This window comes from Sander lucioperca, chromosome 5 (assembly GCF_008315115.2).
Source record: "Sander lucioperca isolate FBNREF2018 chromosome 5, SLUC_FBN_1.2, whole genome shotgun sequence".
In the NCBI taxonomy this organism is placed as follows: Eukaryota; Metazoa; Chordata; class Actinopteri; order Perciformes; family Percidae; genus Sander; species Sander lucioperca.
In genome coordinates, this window is record NC_050177.1 from 21,960,076 (window position 1) to 21,979,871 (window position 19,796).

General features: G+C 42.7%; 1 protein-coding gene across 11 annotated transcripts in view; it reads right to left on the reverse strand.

Annotated features, from left to right (window-relative positions):
* Positions 1-19,796, reverse strand: part of frya (furry homolog a (Drosophila)) — a 68,349-nt gene that overhangs the window by 12,229 nt on the left and 36,324 nt on the right. For 7 of the 11 annotated variants that reach the window (XM_036001198.1, XM_036001194.1, XM_036001195.1 and 4 more), the window contains exons 21-44: positions 19,335-19,594; positions 18,962-19,154; positions 18,582-18,706; positions 17,320-17,377; positions 17,030-17,121; positions 16,516-16,688; positions 15,883-16,043; positions 14,415-14,525; positions 13,750-13,904; positions 13,331-13,433; positions 13,065-13,236; positions 12,422-12,678; positions 12,197-12,343; positions 11,925-12,093; positions 11,592-11,682; positions 11,408-11,490; positions 10,778-10,928; positions 10,094-10,197; positions 9,041-9,226; positions 6,842-7,043; positions 6,188-6,309; positions 5,742-5,929; positions 3,437-3,531; positions 2,340-2,920 (exon numbers count right to left, since the gene is read on the reverse strand). In XM_036001198.1, the coding sequence (XP_035857091.1) occupies positions 2,340-2,920; positions 3,437-3,531; positions 5,742-5,929; positions 6,188-6,309; positions 6,842-7,043; positions 9,041-9,226; positions 10,094-10,197; positions 10,778-10,928; positions 11,408-11,490; positions 11,592-11,682; positions 11,925-12,093; positions 12,197-12,343; positions 12,422-12,678; positions 13,065-13,236; positions 13,331-13,433; positions 13,750-13,904; positions 14,415-14,525; positions 15,883-16,043; positions 16,516-16,688; positions 17,030-17,121; positions 17,320-17,377; positions 18,582-18,706; positions 18,962-19,154; positions 19,335-19,594 (3,979 nt within the window). The remainder of the gene's footprint in view (positions 1-2,339; positions 2,921-3,436; positions 3,532-5,741; positions 5,930-6,187; positions 6,310-6,841; positions 7,044-9,040; positions 9,227-10,093; positions 10,198-10,777; positions 10,929-11,407; positions 11,491-11,591; positions 11,683-11,924; positions 12,094-12,196; positions 12,344-12,421; positions 12,679-13,064; positions 13,237-13,330; positions 13,434-13,749; positions 13,905-14,414; positions 14,526-15,882; positions 16,044-16,515; positions 16,689-17,029; positions 17,122-17,319; positions 17,378-18,581; positions 18,707-18,961; positions 19,155-19,334; positions 19,595-19,796) is intronic. The other 4 variants (XM_031297392.2, XM_031297391.2, XM_031297388.2 and 1 more) reach the window with 2 other exon arrangements.

Consider the following 19,796-nt stretch of genomic DNA (forward strand, 5'->3'; position numbering starts at 1 on the left):
TTTGGGGAAAGTTCACTGGCATGTAGTTTGTGTAAAAGTATGTGGATACAAGGTTACAGCAATTCTATTTTTTTTGTGTTTAGTTTTGTTATTGTATTAAATTTAACAATATTGGCACAAAATAAAAGGCTTACAGACACCTAAAATGGAATAATATCAACATTCACATTAACCCTGTATCTATCGATCCCTACAGTGTACCTAGAGCTGGGCGCTATGGAGAAAATCAAATATCAATATTGTACGGTTGACTATCAGTGCTTTCACAAAATATTAACACAATGACATTTATGATAAATAATGATCAGTAATGTGGACATAATGACTAAGTGGGTAAAGGCAAATAATAGAAAGGCTAGAACAGTCTGGTAAGTTCAGAACATGACATCAATTTACTGTAATGTAGAGTTTAGATTCTCGGCCCAAGCCCGAGCCGTTATTTTCCGCCACATCCTCGGGCCGGGCCGGGCCCGGGCCGGGCCGCGCCTGGGCCGGACCCTTGATCAAGCAATTTTTTTTATTTATTTTTTTTATCCATTACCTTATTATCCTATTTGGGTGGGGAGATAGCTATGCCATAATCAGAAATATTATAAATATATATATATATAGGCTATATAAAAGTAACAAATGTGTACAAAAGTTAGGCTGCAGTTACAAAATGCAGCACGTGTCATGCGCGGAGTCTCCTCCTCTCGCACGCATCACACCGGGAGCTTGAAGATGTAAAGAAAAAAAGAAAAACAGGAGAATTAACTTTGAGCAAGTGTGGAGGAAAGTCGGAGGTATGGAAGCAGTTTAAACAAGTCGTGGGCAGTGACAACAATATGTTGTTCATCATTGTTTCTTTTTTTTTTTTTTACGTTTCTTCACTCGGATCCACTTGCGATCCGTTCCATTCTAAACAAACAGCGCAGTTTACATGCTCCGTCCTTGTTGTATTATTCTAAACAGATTTCTGCAGTTCAAACAACTCTGAATTGTAGTTGAGAACGTCAGTTATAACGGCCCACGTATTAAAAAATTGTCGGGTTTAAATCGGGCTCGGGCTCATAATTACAGTTAACAACGTGCTCGGGCTCGGGCAGGTTCGGGCTTGATTTTTTGGGCCGATCTAAGCTCTACTGTAATGTAGCCTCTAAAGCAGTGGTTCTCAAAGTGGGGTCCGGGGACCCCCAGGGGTCCTTGAAGGGGTTGCAGGGGGTCCCTAACAAAAAGGGGAATAATTTATTTTCACTATAATTTCTTCCATAAGTAACACAATGACAGATTGCATGACTATTTTGCTCATGGCTTTCTTTCACTTTCTGTAATAAAACATCTAAAAGCAAAAATGATATCAGGCAGGGGACCCTGGGACAAAGTCTTATCAGATGGGGGTCCGTGGTCTAATGTGTGTCAGTTTAGGGGTCCTTGATGTGAAAACGTTTGAGAACCACTGCTGTAACGGCCCTGGACACCCACACAGGTGTTTTGAGTTAATCTGGCTGATTAGACCTCTTCCCAGGACAGTGTGGGTGTGGTTAGACTGATTGATTGACATCTTCCTGAGCCTTTTGTTAGCTCTGTGGCACCTGATAGGACAGGACGAATGACAGCCAGTCCCTCCAGAAAAATGCGTTTTGAGTGTTTTAGTGATTGTTGCGGGCAAAAATCCTTGATTATGCGGCACGTTTTCTTAAAACGTGATGGAATATGCGGGATATTTATGCAATTTTATGCGATTAAATTGTGGGAACTTGCAAAAACTGCGGTTTCATCATGGCTTCATCGCGGGGTTTGCAGCTTTTTGATGATGTTCACGTCGTGTAATTACGTCACTTCATAATGTTCCCATGGCAACAGAGGAAAATGGCTGCTCTTGCCTGAAGTAAACGCAACATTTTTCAACTTTCTGCTAAGATATATGTGACTTTTTTGCAATGAAAACACGGGGATTATGAAATCATGCAAGCCCTGCATATTTTGCGTGGAAATTGGCAATTTATGCGGCGAAAGTGCGGCGTATTTGAAAAAATGTGGCCCCCGCATAAATATGCGGACTTTGGCTGATTATGCATTGAGTTATGTGATCGCATAATTGCGTTTTTTTGGGGGACTGGACAGCTTTATCAATCTTGTGGTAGAAAAGATTTGTGACCTAATGAATTCCCATCCTAGCTCCGGCCCACTTTCAACCTGAACAGCGGTCTAATCAGCCAGAATATCTGAAATCACCTGTGTGGGTGTTCAGAGGGACACCTGTATCATATCACAACATTAGGATATCCAAACTGTAAGATGATATCTAGCCTCATATATCAATATAATATGGATAAATTCCTCATCCCTAAGTGTACCTATGGCTTGTGACGTGTCCACTACAGGCACTCGTGACACGGCTGTGAGCTGGCAGAAGAGCTGGAGCGTGAGGTCAGTGGTGGACACGGAGGTGAAGCCCTTCAGCAGCAGCTGCTGGAGCCCCGTGAAGCTGCTCCATTGAAGCTGGCTCTGCAGTTTCTCCAGCTTCTCCCTGTTCTCCTGCTTGTCCAGCGACATGTGGCCCAGCAGCTTATTTAACAGTCTCAAAGACATCTGATACTCAAACTCAAAGTCGGACTCCATCAGGGACACAGCCACCCAGAAGATGGTGGCCAGCAGGTTGCTGGGGTGGTTGATGTTGGCTGGGTCGTTGATGTTGTCTTTGGACGAGGATGTGCTGCGGGTCTTGGCTGACACAACCTGCTGTTCGCAGGCTTGGATACGGTCCAGCGTAGCGCTGCGAGGGGGATCAGACCACCTGTCCGCCTCTCCGAACTTCTTGGGGACAGAGGAGCTTCTCTGGTGTCGGCTCCTCTCTTCTCTTCTAAGATTGAGCTGCCCGGTGCTCTTCCTGTTGGACAGCAGCTTCAGACTGCTGAGGAAATCTGGAGACGACGCTCTGGAATTAAACAAACAAGAAATTAAAGTAACTATATGTTTTAAAGAGCCCCTATTTTTGTGTATGTACTGTAATAGATAAAATAAATAAAGTACATCCCACAGACAGAACTTTTTCTCAACTGCCTAAAAACGCCTCGCCCACATTCCTGTTTGAAATTCCTCAACTAGTGATGTCACCGATTGAGAAAGCCAGCCCATTTTTTTCATATTTGCTGCCCATAGGTGTTGCCTGAGCAAGCACAGCCCGCCCAGTGGCTTGTTTGAATTTGGCTGACCAATCACAACAGAGTGGGCCAGCTGACCAATCAAAGCAGACTGGGCTTTTCAGGAGTGTTTCAGGTGGAGGAGCTGCAGCAATGGGCAGTATGAGAAACATAATATGTTTTTTGAACGTCAAAGCATGTAAACCCATTCTAAGGGAGTACAAATATGACGCTGTAAAGGAGTATAATAGGGGCTCTTTAACAAAATATACCTTCTTTTAAACATAAATATACCTAGAAGAGACACAAACCTCGTCAAGATAGCCATGAGATCATTGTTCTTGAGACATTCAGCCAAGTTATCCACCACAGATTCCAGTGTAAGTAATACCTCCATCACATAGCCCTGCAAGAGAAAGAAAGACAACTGTGGAGGATTGTCTTGTTTCATTAAATTATAACAGAGCACTTATTAAATGCTGTTACAATATATGCTGACAAAAACAGATAAAAAGCAGATAGATTTGGATACTATTTTAAAGGTCCCATGGCATGGCATGGGGGCATGTCAATTTCACTTTATGAGTTTTTTTTAACATTAATATGAGTTCCCCTAGCCTGCCTATGGTCCCCCAGTGGATAGAAATGGTGATAGATGTAAACCGAGCCCTGGGTATCCTGCTCTGCCTTTGAGAAAATGAAAGCTCAGATGGGCCGATCTGGAATCTTCCCTTTATGATGTCATAAGGGGAAAGGTTACCTCCCCTTTCTCTGCTTTGCCCGCCCAGAGAATTTGGCCCACCCATGAGAAAGAGAGAGACATCATGGCTTTCAAACGAGCAAAGTGGCAGTTGGTCAAGGCCACACCCCCACCCTCCACCTTGCCCCCCTCCCTCTCCTCCTCAATAGCATTTAAAGCTACAGACACTGAAATGGCTCATCCTAAGGAAAGCTCATTGTGGGACTGGCTCTAGTGGCTGTAACTCTGCACCAAGGCTGAATTTCGGGAATGAGACTTCAGATACAGTATTAGGGGACCACTAAGGTCTATATAAAAGAGACTTCAGATACAGTATTAGGAGACCACTAAGGTCTATATAAAAGATACTTCAGATACAGTATTAGGGGACCACTAAGGTCTATATAAAAGAGACTTCAGATACAGTATTAGGAGACCACTAAGGTCTATATAAAAGAGACTTCAGATACAGTATTAGGAGACCACTAAGGTCTATATAAAACAGACTTCAGATACAGTATTAGAGGACCACTAAGGCCTATATAAAAGAGACTTCAGATACAGTATTAGGAGACCACTAAGGTCTATATAAAAGAGACTTCAGATACAGTATTAGGAGACCACTAAGGTCTATATAAAACAGACTTCAGATACAGTATTAGAGGACCACTAAGGTCTATATAAAAGAGACTTCAGATACAGTATTAGGAGACCACTAAGGTCTATATAAAACAGACTTCAGATACAGTATTAGAGGACCACTAAGGCCTATATAAAAGAGACTTCAGATACAGTATTAGGGGACCACTAAGGTCTATATAAAAGAGACTTCAGATACAGTATTAGGAGACCACTAAGGTCTATATAAAAGAGACTTCAGATACAGTATTAGGAGACCACTAAGGTCTATATAAAAGAGACTTCAGATACAGTATTAGGGGACCACTAAGGTCTATATAAAAGAGACTTCAGATACAGTATTAGAGGACCACTAAGGCCTATATAAAAGAGACTTCAGATACAGTATTAGGAGACCACTAAGGTCTATATAAAAGAGACTTCAGATACAGTATTAGAGGACCACTAAGGCCTATATAAAAGAGACTTCAGATACAGTATTAGGGGACCACTAAGGCCTATATAAAAGAGACTTCAGATACAGTATTAGGGGACCACTAAGGTCTATATAAAAGAAACTTCAGATACAGTATTAGGGGACCACTAAGGTCTATATAAAAGCATCCAAAGAGCACCATGTCATGGGACCTTTAAAGATTATTTTCTGGGGCTTTTTTCCGCCTTTAATTGATAGGACAGCTAGATGAGAAAGGAGAGAGAGGGGGAAGACATGCAGGAAATTGTCACAGGTTGGACTCGAACCCTGGACCTCTGCGTTGAGGCATAAACCTCTAAGTATATGTGCGCCTGCTCTACCCACTGAGTCAACCCGGTCACAGATTTGGATAATATTTGATGGACAGTACAAGGACCTGCTGATTCTGCTAGATGATAATTAGCTTTAATTCTGTGTTAATATGCTTATAATAGGGTCAAACATCAGGGGCATCCAACTCATTTGCTGAACAGTACTGAAGTCATGTGCTACTTCCCAAAAAACAAACTCAGCATACAAATGATACAGTAAATGAAGATATACTGTTAGTGAGGCAGTCTTTCAGTTTGTAGAATTCCTCAGTTTCTGCTTTAACAACAACTGTATCTACAAACTATATTGCTAATGGCCATTCAATAGTGATGAAGATGTAAAGTCACAAACTCCTACATGTATTATCCATAAACACTTGAACCTATTAATGTCTAATGCTCTCATATGCACATTCACATATGCATCATGTACACACACGCAGAGCACTGACCTGCACTTCTTCTCCATGTTCCCCGACCACTTCCACCAGCCGTGAGAGCAGGTCGGAGACAGCGTGGGCAGAAATGGGCTGCCGGAGGGCTCGAAACACCTGGAAGGAACGGCCAGCGTAGTGACGCGATGAACTACACAGCGCCGTCTGCAGCGCCACGTCACTGAGCTGCTGCTCCAGGTGGAAATCTAACAGGGACACACGGAAGAATGTGCTAATGAAAATGAAAATGACCAAGTAGAAAAAACAGGGTTCTGTAGTTATTATAATTTCTGTTAATGCAAGCTAAGTAGCTTAATTTATGAAGCACATTTCAGCAACAGGTCAAGTCAAAGTGCTTTACATAAAACATTAAAAGAGAATATAAAAAAAATATAAAATATAATAAGACAGGTATGAAACACAAGAATAAAAGTTACAGTGTTAAGGATATCCTGAAGGGTTACCTGACTTGGACTCTTTGAACACAGACACCACATGTCGCAGAAAGTTGGTCAGCTGTCCAGTGCTTTTTGAAATTTGGTTCTTTGCTGAAATGTCTTCATGGCACCACAGTGGTCCACATGCTCTATAAAACAACCGTTTCATCATTACTAACAACACACAGTACATTGTCTATGTGGAGGTCTGATGTTGTAGAAATTGGGATAATTAGCTGACTATTCGGAATAGCCTGTACCGAGCCTAGACGTTACTGTGCTTTTGGTTAGCATATTAAGTATTGCCTGTACTACTAAACTGGCAATATCTATATTAAAAAAAGTCAAATCCTAAACATTTCAAGATAATATAAGTTTGGAAGATAATAGTTTTAACTGGAATTTCCAATGTGTACAATTGGCCATGTTAAATCTAATCTACTCCTGTAAGAACCTATTGCACTATGCATACAGCACCACTAGGTGGTAATGTACCTTAAGAAATATGAGGAAGCATATCAGCATATCAGAAGTATATTTTTGCTGTAAAACATGCTTTTATGGTGAAAAATACTTCCAGCCTTTCTTTACGATCTGTAAGTAAATCTATATTCTCAGAGTTCAACCACTGCACTTGCTGGAAAGGATTTTAACAGGGGAACAACTTTTTCAAATCAGTACCTTGTGGTTAAAAACTCCATGAGCTTGTTAGTCTTCTCATCCATTTTGTTGGAAGCCACCAGCTCCTCCACCTCATGTGAGATCTCCGGCAGGTTGTTGCTGCTGCCTCCCAGACTCAGACTGGACGATGTGGAAGAAGAACTCAGACCGGAGTCTGGCACAGGAGACGCTTGACACTCCCGCAGGAAGTCAATACATCCTCCTGAACACAACAGAGCAAGCAGTGGTTCATTTGGATGTTTGGATTTCATCTCCCTACCTGTAAATTGCAGGAGTTAGTGTAAGGCCGGCTACACACTGGCTGCGTGGCGTGAGTGTGTCAGCTACTTGGCGTGTCCGTTTTTATTTCTGCTCCCATGGTAACAGGTTAGAGTTTGCACACTGCCTGCGTGATACTCACATCTCAGGTGCGGCTCGAGGTGCGCAGAAAACACGTGCATGCTACAAATAGAACCCACGGCTATTTTTCACGCGACACGCAAGTGTGTTGGAAGCGTTTCCATTCAAAATAGAATACGAAAAGATGTTTATATGTCATTTTGACACAAATACATATTAATAAATGACATTTTGATGTTTGAAAGTCTCTAAGTTTTGACATAAATGCAAATATAAATGCAATTTAAAAAATAAATATTTATAAATAAATAATTATCGATTTTCAAATATTGCACCTGTCAATACAGAACCAAATATTCTGTAGCCTATTTTGCCGTCAATACTGCAGACGTTGTCTTTGCTGTTATCAAATCAGTATATATTTATGTTTAACATGAAGTATACTACTGCTTGAGTGCAGTAAATCAATGGGAAACATACATGTGTACAGACAAGGCTAGCAGCAGACACGTTTCTGGTGTGTAAAGACAGAAAACGCCACGCAGCCGCCACGCAGCTGACACGCAACAGAAACGCCACACTCACGCCACGCAGCCAGTGTGTAGCCGACCTAAGAAGAAAACATGTAGGAAGCAGCATGACTGGTTTTTTAACATGTCTGGGATTTGCATCCAATTACTACTGACAATATTTATTTAATGTGGCAAGGCAAGGCAAGGCAGCTTTATTTGTATAGCACATTTCAGCAACAGGGCAATTCAAAGTGATTTACATAAAAACTATTAAAATACAAGAATAGTAGTAGAACTGTCGAGTTTAACTACTGAGTTGCTGCACACTTAATCTCCTTGATGTTAATTTACAAACTTATTATTTCTGCAACTTCCTCCACAAATTATACAAATACAATAAACTTGGGAGTGAAAATGTTCCAAAGACTGTGACGGAAATGAAAAAAAATGTTTTCATGGATCTCAATGTTATCATTGTGTCATATAGCTGTAAAAACTAACTACTAATACTATTTTTAGAATACAAGTTGTATTCAAAAGGCCAACTGGACAAAGAATACTCTGGACATTTCAAAATGTCTAGACGTTTGCAAAACAAATAATCAGCAGGGGGAGGAAGGGGAGCCAAACCAGCCTATCCAAGCCCGAGCAGATGGCCCCAATTTCGGCCGGAGGACAAAAATAGCATAATGGAATGCTTTAATCAAGACCTTTGATGTCCTGTGTGCTCAATATTGCTTTTGGCACAGTGTCCAAATATTTTCTCCCCCGATAAGAAAGTTATCTATCCTCTGAAAGGAATGTTAGCCATTCCCCTCCTGTTGCTGAAGGTTATATTAGCCAGAGAGAACAGCAATGTGTCAAGCCAAGCAGCTCTGTCAACTGGGCCCAGGTCTACTCCAACCTTTGAGTAAAGTGGAGGGCTGTCCTCGACTAAAGAAATTCTTAGTAATAACACTCGTATCATTTTGTCGACTAATCAAATTAGTTGATTTAAATCGACAGATCTGTGTTTATCCGTAAAGAATCGTGCAAAAGCACCACTCTAAATCTTGTGTTTACCAGAGATGTGCTCCTAAGTTTCCTGGAAAATATTCATTCAGTATAAAAAACGACTAATTGACTTAAGAAATCCTAGTCGACTAAGACCAAAACGACCGATTGGTCGACTCAGAGCGGGCAGCCCTAAAGTGTGAATGTATTTGTAGTTGAGAAAACGCAAACAGGTGAGCATTACTAAAAGCCTATATTTCAAGTCAAGTCAGGTCAAGTCAAGTCAAGCCAAGCCAAGCCAAGCCTAGTCTAGTCTAGTCTAGTCTAGTCTAGTCTAGTCAATATTTATTTTTACCTGAAGGTAAGTCCTCCGGCTGAAGACCGGGTTTGCAGGTGAGGGTCTTGGTGCCATTGATCTCACGTGTCTGCAGTAAGACTGAGGCGATGGTCTGGAAGTTGTTGTTACAGGACAACGTGATGAGCAGGTGGAGGAGGAGACGTTTGCTGTGCTCAAACACCTCTGGACGGTAGTGATCCATCCCTGAGGAAATGAACAGACCAGTCAGCCTGTTTCAGCACACTGGGAACTCTGGGACAAGGTGTTGTTTGTTATGGCAAGTTCCCTTTTCCCATTTCACAACCTTGATCTCACAGTCTATTGAAGATAACTAAACTGTTTGGTATTGGCTGTTTGAAACTGAATAAAAGATTTCAACCAGCGAGGCTTTAACAGAACTCTCCAACTCTTTGTACTTATAATACAATGGTGATTTATAATATTAGACTCAAAATACTTAAGAAATTATTATTTTAAAATCTGCAATCAACCATATAGTCATTAAATGTTAAGTCTGCAATGAGATTTGTACTGCATTACACCAAATATGTAAATATCATGTAATTGCCACACATTCTCACTCTTCCATCGCGTAAAATACGGACGCTTGGTCATGTGCCTTTGGCGTTTGTTATTCACGCTAAAAGTCACCTCTAGTTCGGGATGTACTGACTGATAGATTATAGATAGTTAGATTTAGGAAAAGATTGTGGGTGGGGTTATAAAATGTATGTTTCAGTGACACGCGGGACAAGAACATGACATGAACCCCGGTCTCCTGGGTCAAAGTCCTGTGTTCTCTGACCCATCCACCCCCCCAACCAACCTCGCTACGCTGCATTTTGGTCTTTCATACTACTCTCTACCTTTGTCGCTCTTAATACTACGTCATCTTACAGCGCCGCGGTCACACTGCTGCTCTGTCCGGTGCGTTCCATACAGACGCTTGAGGGTGCTATTTGCATCGTATCTGACGGTGAGAGCCACTACCCAAGTGTCCGTTTCTTACTAGTTAGGAGTAATTACATGGATTGGTTTTTACAGGGATGACTGATAATAATGTGAACTCACCTAAAAACAAGGCATGAAGCAGCAAAGGCAAGTGCATGGCCCAGTCCTCTCTCACACTGTGGTCCACCACCATCTCTGTCATGAAGATGACTGCTATATTACACCTAAAACAAACACAAACACATAAACTGTAAAGCCTCTCAATCAAAAGACTCAACAACACACCAAACAAATCTAATCCACAAAAACATGACTTTGAAGTGCACAGCCACCAAATGGAAAAGCTGAGCGGTGGTGCCTTCATCTGCAACCATTTAAAGGTAAACTGTGGCAGGTTATTAAAGGTCTAAGATCAGTCTGATCTCAAGGTAAACAGCCCTGGTTATTCTTTCAGAGTGACTAGCAGAAGTTTTGTCTTGACATTTTATAATTTATACTCTTTATTGATCCTCAGTGGGGAAATTACAATTTACACTCTGTTATTACACACACACACACATCCTTTTACATGCACTAATGGAGAGATGTCAGAGTGAGTGGGCTGCGACTGCTGAACAGGTGCCCTGCTCAAGGGCACCTTGGCAGTGCCCAGGAGGTGAACTAGTCCAGCTACCAGTCCACCTCCGTATTTCGGTCCGTACGGGGACTCGAACCAGCGACCCTCCGGTTCCCAACCCAACTCCCTACGGACTGAGCTACTGCCACCCCTAATATTTTAATCTGGACTCCGAATGGCAGTCTAACCTGTGGAGTGGTCCTCTGGGCGTGATGGTCTCTGGTAAAAAGTCCACCAATGGAGCCCAACATCCTCCATTCAGAGGCATGGGCAGAGGATGGGGCTGATTGGTCTCAATGACAACCACCAGCCAATCAGCATAGGGAGGCAGAGGTTCACCTAAATGGAAACAAAAAATTATACTGCTGACATTTATCGCACACACACATATGGCAAATTTCAATCAAAAATGAGAGTGGATGCTCCATTGCTGGACAGGGCATGTGGGCAAATGGCAGACTGGAGATGCATTTAAATAATGTACAACTATATAACATCATAAAAAGAACTTAAATTTTAAAGATTAGTTGTCAAAGGGCGTATTTAAGGGTGGTTTTAATTGTAAAATTATGCTTAGTCTGCAGGACTAATTCACACCAAGAGAGCATATTTTGGGTCACTAGCAGCAGTGCAGAGTCCTCCAGTGCTTCAGTGCCAGTTCTCACAGACGCCTTTTAAGAACCCAAGGCCACTCTGCACTGCTCATGCATTATCAATGACACCATGCCGGCGGCCACCATCTTACCCTCCGAACCACACTCACCAGACCATGACAACCACATTTCTTCAAAGGGTGTCTGGTACAGAAATACACTCACTCTTATCTTCATCATAAGATCCTCCTGAGCTGTTGCTGTAGCGTGATTCCAGGCGGTTGTGGGCTCTCATTATGTGGCTAAGCCTGAGGTCAGAAAATAAAAAAAAAAATTAAAAAAGTATCATGATGGGCCTTGGTAGGACTATAATTAATCTAATGATAAGCTTCAAGATCTTGTTCTCTACCTTTCCTCATTCTCCTTCACAGTCTTGGTATCATCTGTGTCAGGAAAGCTCTCCTGGCCCGCAACAACAGTATTGCTGCTCGATGTGGTGCCTAGGAAACAAAAAAACAAAAAAAAGAGTGACTTATGTTTTACAGTATGTTTAATGAAAGTTAACTGAGCATGATCTTTAACACCAACACTGCTCCACATTCAGCACTGACATCTGTCCAGAACAAACACAGTTTTCTATGGTTGGCCACTAAGTGGTTCCACTGGAGCAGTTAGGATTTCCTGGTTGGTTGAGTTTTCCCAGTGTTCAGTGTGTTTTTTTATTTATTTTTTTAAAATGTACCTGAAGCTGCTGTGGAGGCCTTGCTTGTAGCAGTGAAGCGATAGAAAGGAGGGCTATCACAGTGCTGCACCACAGGGTTGACTGGATCTGTTTGTTGCAACTCAAATATCAACTCCTCCATGGTTTGAATGGTGTTGTTCCGGCACACATAGATCACCACCTTCTTGATCTGAACAAATATATCGCACAATATCTGTAAGAAACTGGAAAGAACTAAAAATGTAAAAGTACCTACATGACATTTCCCAGTTCACCTAAATGATATGTCTTACATATGGCAAGAGGGTGGTGTCACTGCTGACACCACATAAGCTGATGAGAAACTGCAGTGCGGTTCTCAGATTGTTGCTCCACTTCTCATTGCTGACTAAAGCATTCCAGGCGTTTTCCATCTCGGGTCCAGGTAGGTCATCTCCATACTGACCAAAAAAAGAACATAGCTGCATTGACTGATTACACATGCCCCATTTCATTCCATTTTTCCAACATGACTTTACCTTGGCGGTCATGAACATGAGGTTGTTGAGAACCATAGATGTGGCCTGTAAGGAGCCCCAGCCTGTGCCCTTCAGTGTGTGGGATGAACCTGTGCTGGTCGTCCGTATAGAGGCCTCATAATCTGAGGTGCACGGTGTGAAGACCGGGAGCAGCAGGCAGCTATCCACCAGCTCGATGTTACTGAGCCAGGGCAGGAGGTAGGTTAGCATGATCTGCCTCCCATTGGGATGAGTGGTGGGGAACCTCTGGCTAACCTCTGGAACAAGCAGGGCAAAGGCAATCCTAACATCAGTATAACATCAGCGGGAACTGCGGTGTTTACATTCTACATGGAAATCAAACACATACTGTATACTCTATAATTTGCCGTTTAATCCTGATCCGCATATGAATTCAACTTAAACCTGGGAGTCCTTTAATCAATTTAAGCTCTCCGTGTTTCTGTGGTTGGTGCGAGTGTTCACAGATACAGTATGTGTGTGGGTGGTGGAAGAGTGAAACTTCTCTGAAAGATGAGCAAGCAGCATTTAGTGGGTAAACCATAAGAAGATGACAAGCCTGTGAGAGTATTACAGCAGACTGAAATACCGTGGCTAACCCTACTGTGGCCACACACAGCACAAATGTGACACAAACAGCTACCTGAGAATAGAGGTAGTGTGAGTTCAGGGTACATTCTGGCCAGCTGGCTGGAGAGCTGAGGCAGGGAGACACTGTAAAGAGGTGGCAGTGGACCGTGGGTGCCGTAGAGGATACTGTTTGGCTTCTGCTCTGCAATCTTCTTAGAGTACACAAACAACTTGGCTTCAAGAATCTGTTCAATGAAAGAGGAGAAATGTGTCATTTATCCATTAAACCACGGAAAACGACACAGAAGCACAACAGGCGACTGTGCTTGTATATCTCACCTGCATGAGCTGCATTGAAATCTCATAGATTTCTCTCCTGGTGTCCGATGCCTTGAAGAGGACCAGATTCAGCAGTGTTACTATATCACTGGGGTAGTTTCTGCTAGTTAGGAAGGAGAGAGAAAAAAACGTAATGTTCAAGTATTAAGAAATCAATAAATATGTTCCATATAATGTTTGGGTTCATGTTTTTGAGATAATGCAAGAGGGTTAGGCCAGCTTCAGAAGAATAGCGAGCCCTTTCAGAGGATAAGCTGAGGTGAAGCCTAAGCTAATTTGCCAATGGTTTCCTCACTTGGACAAGAACCCTGGATGATCATACCTGATGAACATAACTGTCCTTGATAAAAACTGCACAGGCACAGGCAGCTGATCTGAAGAAGTTGAAAGTTTGACAGAGAGAGTGTGGGGCTTTGTACCTGCTGCCACAGACTGTGGCGATGGCTTTGAAGCAGCCCGAGGCCAGCTGGTAGGAGCCTGTGTAGCAGCGATCCACAGCCCAGTTGAATAGGTTGACCTGGTCGGCGTTGAGCTCCAGAAGCAGGATGACGACTTCACAGCCAAGCTGGTGGACCTGAGCCAGGAGAAGATACCAACACAGACTCTCCTGAATTTCACATCTTTTTTTAAGGCTCCCCTGTATTCCTGATTTTACATTACAGAAAATATCTGAGGCTTTGTCTGTGTTTTTAAAGATCCGGGGATTCAGTGTAAGCTTTACTTCTGTCATATTAAAGATTACGAATTGCATTGTCTTGACTCCCTGCCTAGCTACTGCTACTCTTCAAGCTGTATAATGACAACACGAGGGCTCAAAGTCAATTTTGACAAGGAAGAATGTGTAAAATAAACATGCAAGTGCTTTATCTTGTATCACAGTTAACTGAAATACATCGGACACATATATTTTGATACAAAACTCTTCTTCACCACTTGCCAGCCCTCTTGAAAGATCATGGTGAGCACTTGGCAATATCTAGAGTTGGGCCTTTAGACAAAGCAGGCTTCAGCGAGCTATCAGAGGGGCTTTCTGGGTCAGCTCTTTGTTTAAACACACTGCAGTGCTAAAGTATTGGCCACATACCCGCTGATCCTGGCAGGCGAGTATATTATCCAGCCACTTATAGAGGTATCCGTCTGGAGAGAGGCCAACATTATCAAACACAGGCCCGCAGCACAGCACAGCAGACATGGCCTGGAAGAACAAAGTCAACAGTTGCAATAGGCAACACTGCACATAGCCCAGAATGGTAGCAGGAAGTACATATTTAGTTCCCAGAAGTCTCATTACTATGTGACGTTAAACTGCAGCGCTCATGTTTAACAACCAACAACGTCTGTTGTTTCTTTAGACCGTGAGATAGCAGTAGGACGAGACATGTAACAAAAATCTAATGTTGACAAACCCAGGAATTTCACTCACGCTGCAGTTCAGGTGAGAGTTTACTGTACTTAAATCTGTATTTGTCTTGTGGGTGGAAAGGAGTCCACACCAAACAACAGAATTACATTGAAAGAAACATCTTGGCTATAGAGCTTAGATCGGCCCAAAAAATCAAGCCCGAACCTGCCCGAGCCCGAGCACGTTGCGTCCGAGCCCGGCCCGGCCTGACACATTAACTGTAATTATGAGCCCGAGCCCGATTTAAACCCGACAATTTTTTAATACGTGGGCCGTTATAACTGACGTTCTCAACTACAATTCAGAGTTGTTTGTTTAGAATGGAACGGATCGCAAATGGATCTGAATGAAGAAACGTAAAAAAAAAAGAAACAATGATGAACAACATATTGTTGTCACTGCCCACGACTTGTTTAAACTGCTTCCATACCTCCGACTTTCCTCCACACTTGCTCAAAGGTAATTCTCCTGTTTTTCTTTTTTTCTTTACATCTTCAAGCTCCTGGTGTGATGCGTGCGAGAGGAGGAGACTCCGCGCATGAAGTGCTGCATTTTGTAACTGCAGCCTAACTTTTGTAGGCTACACATTTGTTACTTTTATTTAGCCTATATATATTTATAATATTTCTGATTATGGCATAGCTTTCTCCCCACCCAAATAGGATAATAAGGTAATGGATAAAAAAAAAAAAAAAATTGCTTGATCAAGGGTCCGGCCCGGCCCAAGGATGCGGCGGAAAATAACGGCCCGAGCCCGACCCGAGGTCCGGTCTGGCTCAGGTCGGGCTCGGGCCAAGAATCTAAACTCTACTTGGCTAGCAGAGATAGGATGGGAGTGATTCAGGGGCTCCTTTTACCAAAGGGATTTTTACACACTCAAGATTGCAAAAAGTGGCCTCTCGGTTCATAAAAGATTGTCGGTCAACGAAATAGATGACATCATTAGATTCCCAAAAAACATATTTTACCATATCATTCTGCAATGACAGAGGAAATGTGTGGATTTATTGTGCACTTTGTAACTGGCTAAGACCAGACCAATCCACTGCCAAGATACAGGTTTCTGTTCCTACTATGCATTAGGGGGAAATATCAATACATATAAGAGTTTGTGGAAGGCAATATATTGCATCATGTACAGTATGTTTACCTTTAGGGCACAATATTGATATCTTGTGATCTGGTGATTCCTGTCACTGTAGCGGTCCAGAGGGGTGAACATGACGCTGAAAGGGCCGGCCCACTGACTGAAGAGGATGAAGAGGTGATGGCGCAGGCTCTGCTGTGGAAACAGGAAGCGTCTGTGGTGCACTGGGGAGGGTGACAAGAAAGCCTGTTATAGCTCTGCTCATTGAGAGAGTGAAGAGTCAGCCGAAATATTCAAGTATCTTAAACTCTTAATTAACTACTAAAAGTGCACATTCCAACGTGTTCATTAGACATTCAGTTGGGACTTGTGAATGCTTGGCAACCCATGAGTCATCACCTGCTCTGTCCTTAAGCTGCCCTATTTTTGGATCTACTCCCCTTGGGCTACGTCCAAATCAAGATCATTGTCAGGAGTCTTGTGCTCCATGTGCTGTGCTGCTAACATAAGCCGAATGGCAGCCTATTATATAATTCACAATCCACAAATTGATAAAAAAGGACAGATGGAGAGTATCAGGCATCCATATAAGAGACATGTATTCAGTAATGTATCAATCGGACCTGCAGAGCATTGTCAGTGACAGAAGGGTGGTCTGACAAGAAAAGCCTTTCAGCATGAATCTTTTCTGAGTACCTGGTACACATTGGATGAGGTTGGCCACCATGGCGCTGAAGTGAGCTCGGATGTCCTTGAGGATCTCTGCATCTTTGTCATTCTCAGCTTCCAGGAGCATCCGGGTTAGATCCACATACTCCAGGAACAGAGCGCCCAAGGCCAGGGTGTCACGTTCCAGAGCTCCATTTGTGCTTTAAGAAGAACAGGGAGACAAGCAATGAAAATAAATTATAAACCAAACAGTAATATTTCAACTGCTTTTACAACATCTGTCAACACGCAAACTGTACCATAGCAATTCATTATGAGGTACAGTAGTCGGTAGTCAGAAGTTTGGACACATCTTCTCATTCAAGTGAATGGGAAAGTGTGTCCACACTTTTTGACTGGTACTGTACTGTATGTAGCACAAATGTTATATCTTGATGATCCTGTTTCGTTATCTTACCTACTGTATGCTCCACTTCTGTGTACAGTTAGCATGATACTGTGCAGTGTGAGGCTAAAATGTGTCAACTAAAGCTACACTGACCTGTCACTGATGACACCTGCATCAGCCAGCAGCTCAAAGATCCGCAGCAGCTGCAGTCTCAGCAGGTCTCGTCGTTCACGCCGCTTCTTGTTCTGCAGAAAACCATTAAGAAGAAAAATCCTGAATGACAAAAGTCCTGGTAATAATATAATTAATCCATATTTGGTGACTGAGATTTTCTGATACACTCTCTGGTAACATGACAGCCCACTGTGTAGTTTACATATGAAATCCAACTGTATATATCTTGTTTATGTTGTGTACTGTGCTGTAAATCAAAATCAACCAACCTCCGGTCTTCGTTCTAACGCTTCTTTCATTAGAGGGTGTAGCTCTTCCACAAGTTCCCTGTGTGCAGCCAGTGAGCATATAAACAAGTCACAGTGAGATCAAATGCTTTATCAAACAACTACCATCAATACGTTCAGTTAAATGGACAATTAATTCATTCAGTAAGACTATTGTTATTTTTAAGGAAAAGAGATTTGAGCTGAAAATCTGATTTTTAGGAAACAACGTAGATGCAGCTGTAAATGGCAACAAGGCACCACTCAACTATAATCTCCTGTTTATCTCCACTTTAAATCCACCCACATACAGGTCAACATGCACTATATAATAATAATAATGGATTGTGCTCTGACTTTCATTCGACTTTTCCTGTCCCATTAAAAGAGACAAAATAAATACTACAGCAGCTAACATATTATGATGCTGTGCTGCCATCCATCTTTGAAACCATCAGTTAATCCAAAAAATGTATGTGAAAATTGGTTTGTTAAAGGTCCCATGGCATGAACATTTCACCTTATGGAGGTTTTTTAACATTAATATGAGTTCCCCCAGCCTGCCTATGGTCCCCCAGTGGCTAGAAATGGTGATAGGTGTAAACTGAGCCCTGGGTATCCTGCTCTGTCTTTGAGAAAATGAAAAGCTCAGATGGGCCGATCTGGAATCTTCCCTTTATGATGTCATAAGGGGAAAGGTTACCTCCCCTTTCTCTGCTTTGCCCGCTCAGAGAATTTGGCCCGCCCATGAGAAAGAGAGAGACATCATGGCTTGAAAACAAGCGAAGAATGGCAGTTGGTCAAGGCCACACCCCCACCCTCCACCTTGCCCCCCCTCTCTCCTCCTCAATAGCATTTAAAGCTACAGACACAGAAATGGCACATCCTAAGGAAAGCTCATTGTGGGACTGGTTCTAGTGGCTGGAATTCTGCACCAAGGCTGAATTTGGGGAAAGAGACTTCAGATACAGTATTAGGGGACCACTAAGGTCTATATAAAAGAGACTTCAGATACAGTATTAGGGGACCACTAAGGTCTATATAAAAGAGACTTCAGATACAGTATTAGGGTACTACTAAGGCCTATATAAAAGAGACTTCAGATACAGTATTAGGGTACTACTAAGGCCTAGATAAAAGAGACTTCAGATACAGTATTAGGGGACTACCAAGGCCTATATAAAAGCATACAAAAGCAGCATGTCATAGGACCTCTAAGGCAAAGAAAATTCTTAGAACTTTTAAAACACAGTTTTCTGATATACCTGAATATAAGGGAATTGGTGCGACCAAAGCCCAGAACTAATGACTCTGTCAACTCGATGCTCTCTGCCCTCATCAGTGGAACCAACTGCTTCAGAAGCCAAGCCACAGATGGGCTCCCGATAACCTGAAACATCAAGCATCCACGGTTCAGTCAGACAAATAAGTGCTTGAACACCACTATTACACAGGGCTGCACTGAGAGAAGTGTCTGTACAGTTAAAAATATATATCAGCGTCCAGTTCCATTCATGTAAGGTAGCTGCTGTGTAATTCGATGCTTTGAGTTTGAATGTCAACAAGCTCTGTACATGAACACCTGATCACGGAAAGACAAAGCATTTGTGGAATGAATAAGGTCAGAGGACAGGGAGGCAGCTACCTTGTTATCGTAGCTGACACCGCTCTCAGGCGTGGCGGCAGCCGCGATCTCAGGTGTCGATGCTCTCAGATGGCCGGGGCTCATGATGCTTGGCTTGGCAACCCCAAAGCAAAGGATCAGATAGTTTCTCCACAGGGTTAGGTAATTGTCCCCACTGCCAGATGTGCTTGTCTTCTTTGCATAAACTGGGTTACTGGTGAATCATACAAAAGGAAAAGAATTATTTTTATCTAAGCTGTTTTTAACAGGTGATCTCGAGGAGAAGTTTATCATATGCAATGGGGAACTAGTATCAGGTGGCTATACTTAAAAACAGGAACGTTAAGTCAGGATGTACAGAAAATAGAAGCGTTGCATTTTCGAGGACACTTACTTTGTGTCTACCAGGGGCATGAGCATCTGCATTCGAGTAAAGGCGTAGGGCCAGGCGTAGCTGAGAGCTGTGGGGCAGTGTTTGGGCAGGTTGTCCTGTCGGAGGAGGCTGTATACACACAGCACCCATGGGTCCTTCACCGACTGGGCAAAGATCCACACGTGTGACGGGCTTCTTATGTCATAATGACTGTTTACGAGCAGTGCGTTCCACTCCACGAGCCACTGAAGGTCCACGTGGTGGCCAGCTGGCAGGGCCGCCTGCAAAGAAGCAAGTGGGACAGCAGGGTCAAGGGTCAGAGGCCATGACCGAACTAGACATCCAAACAGCAACATGTCTTCCATCTCTCTTTTCATACTTATGCTTAAGAATAATTATTGAAATGTGAATAAGGCAGTTATTAAAGGAAGTCCCACATCAGACAATCACACAGTATATTTAGAAACAGAAGTTGATAAAGCA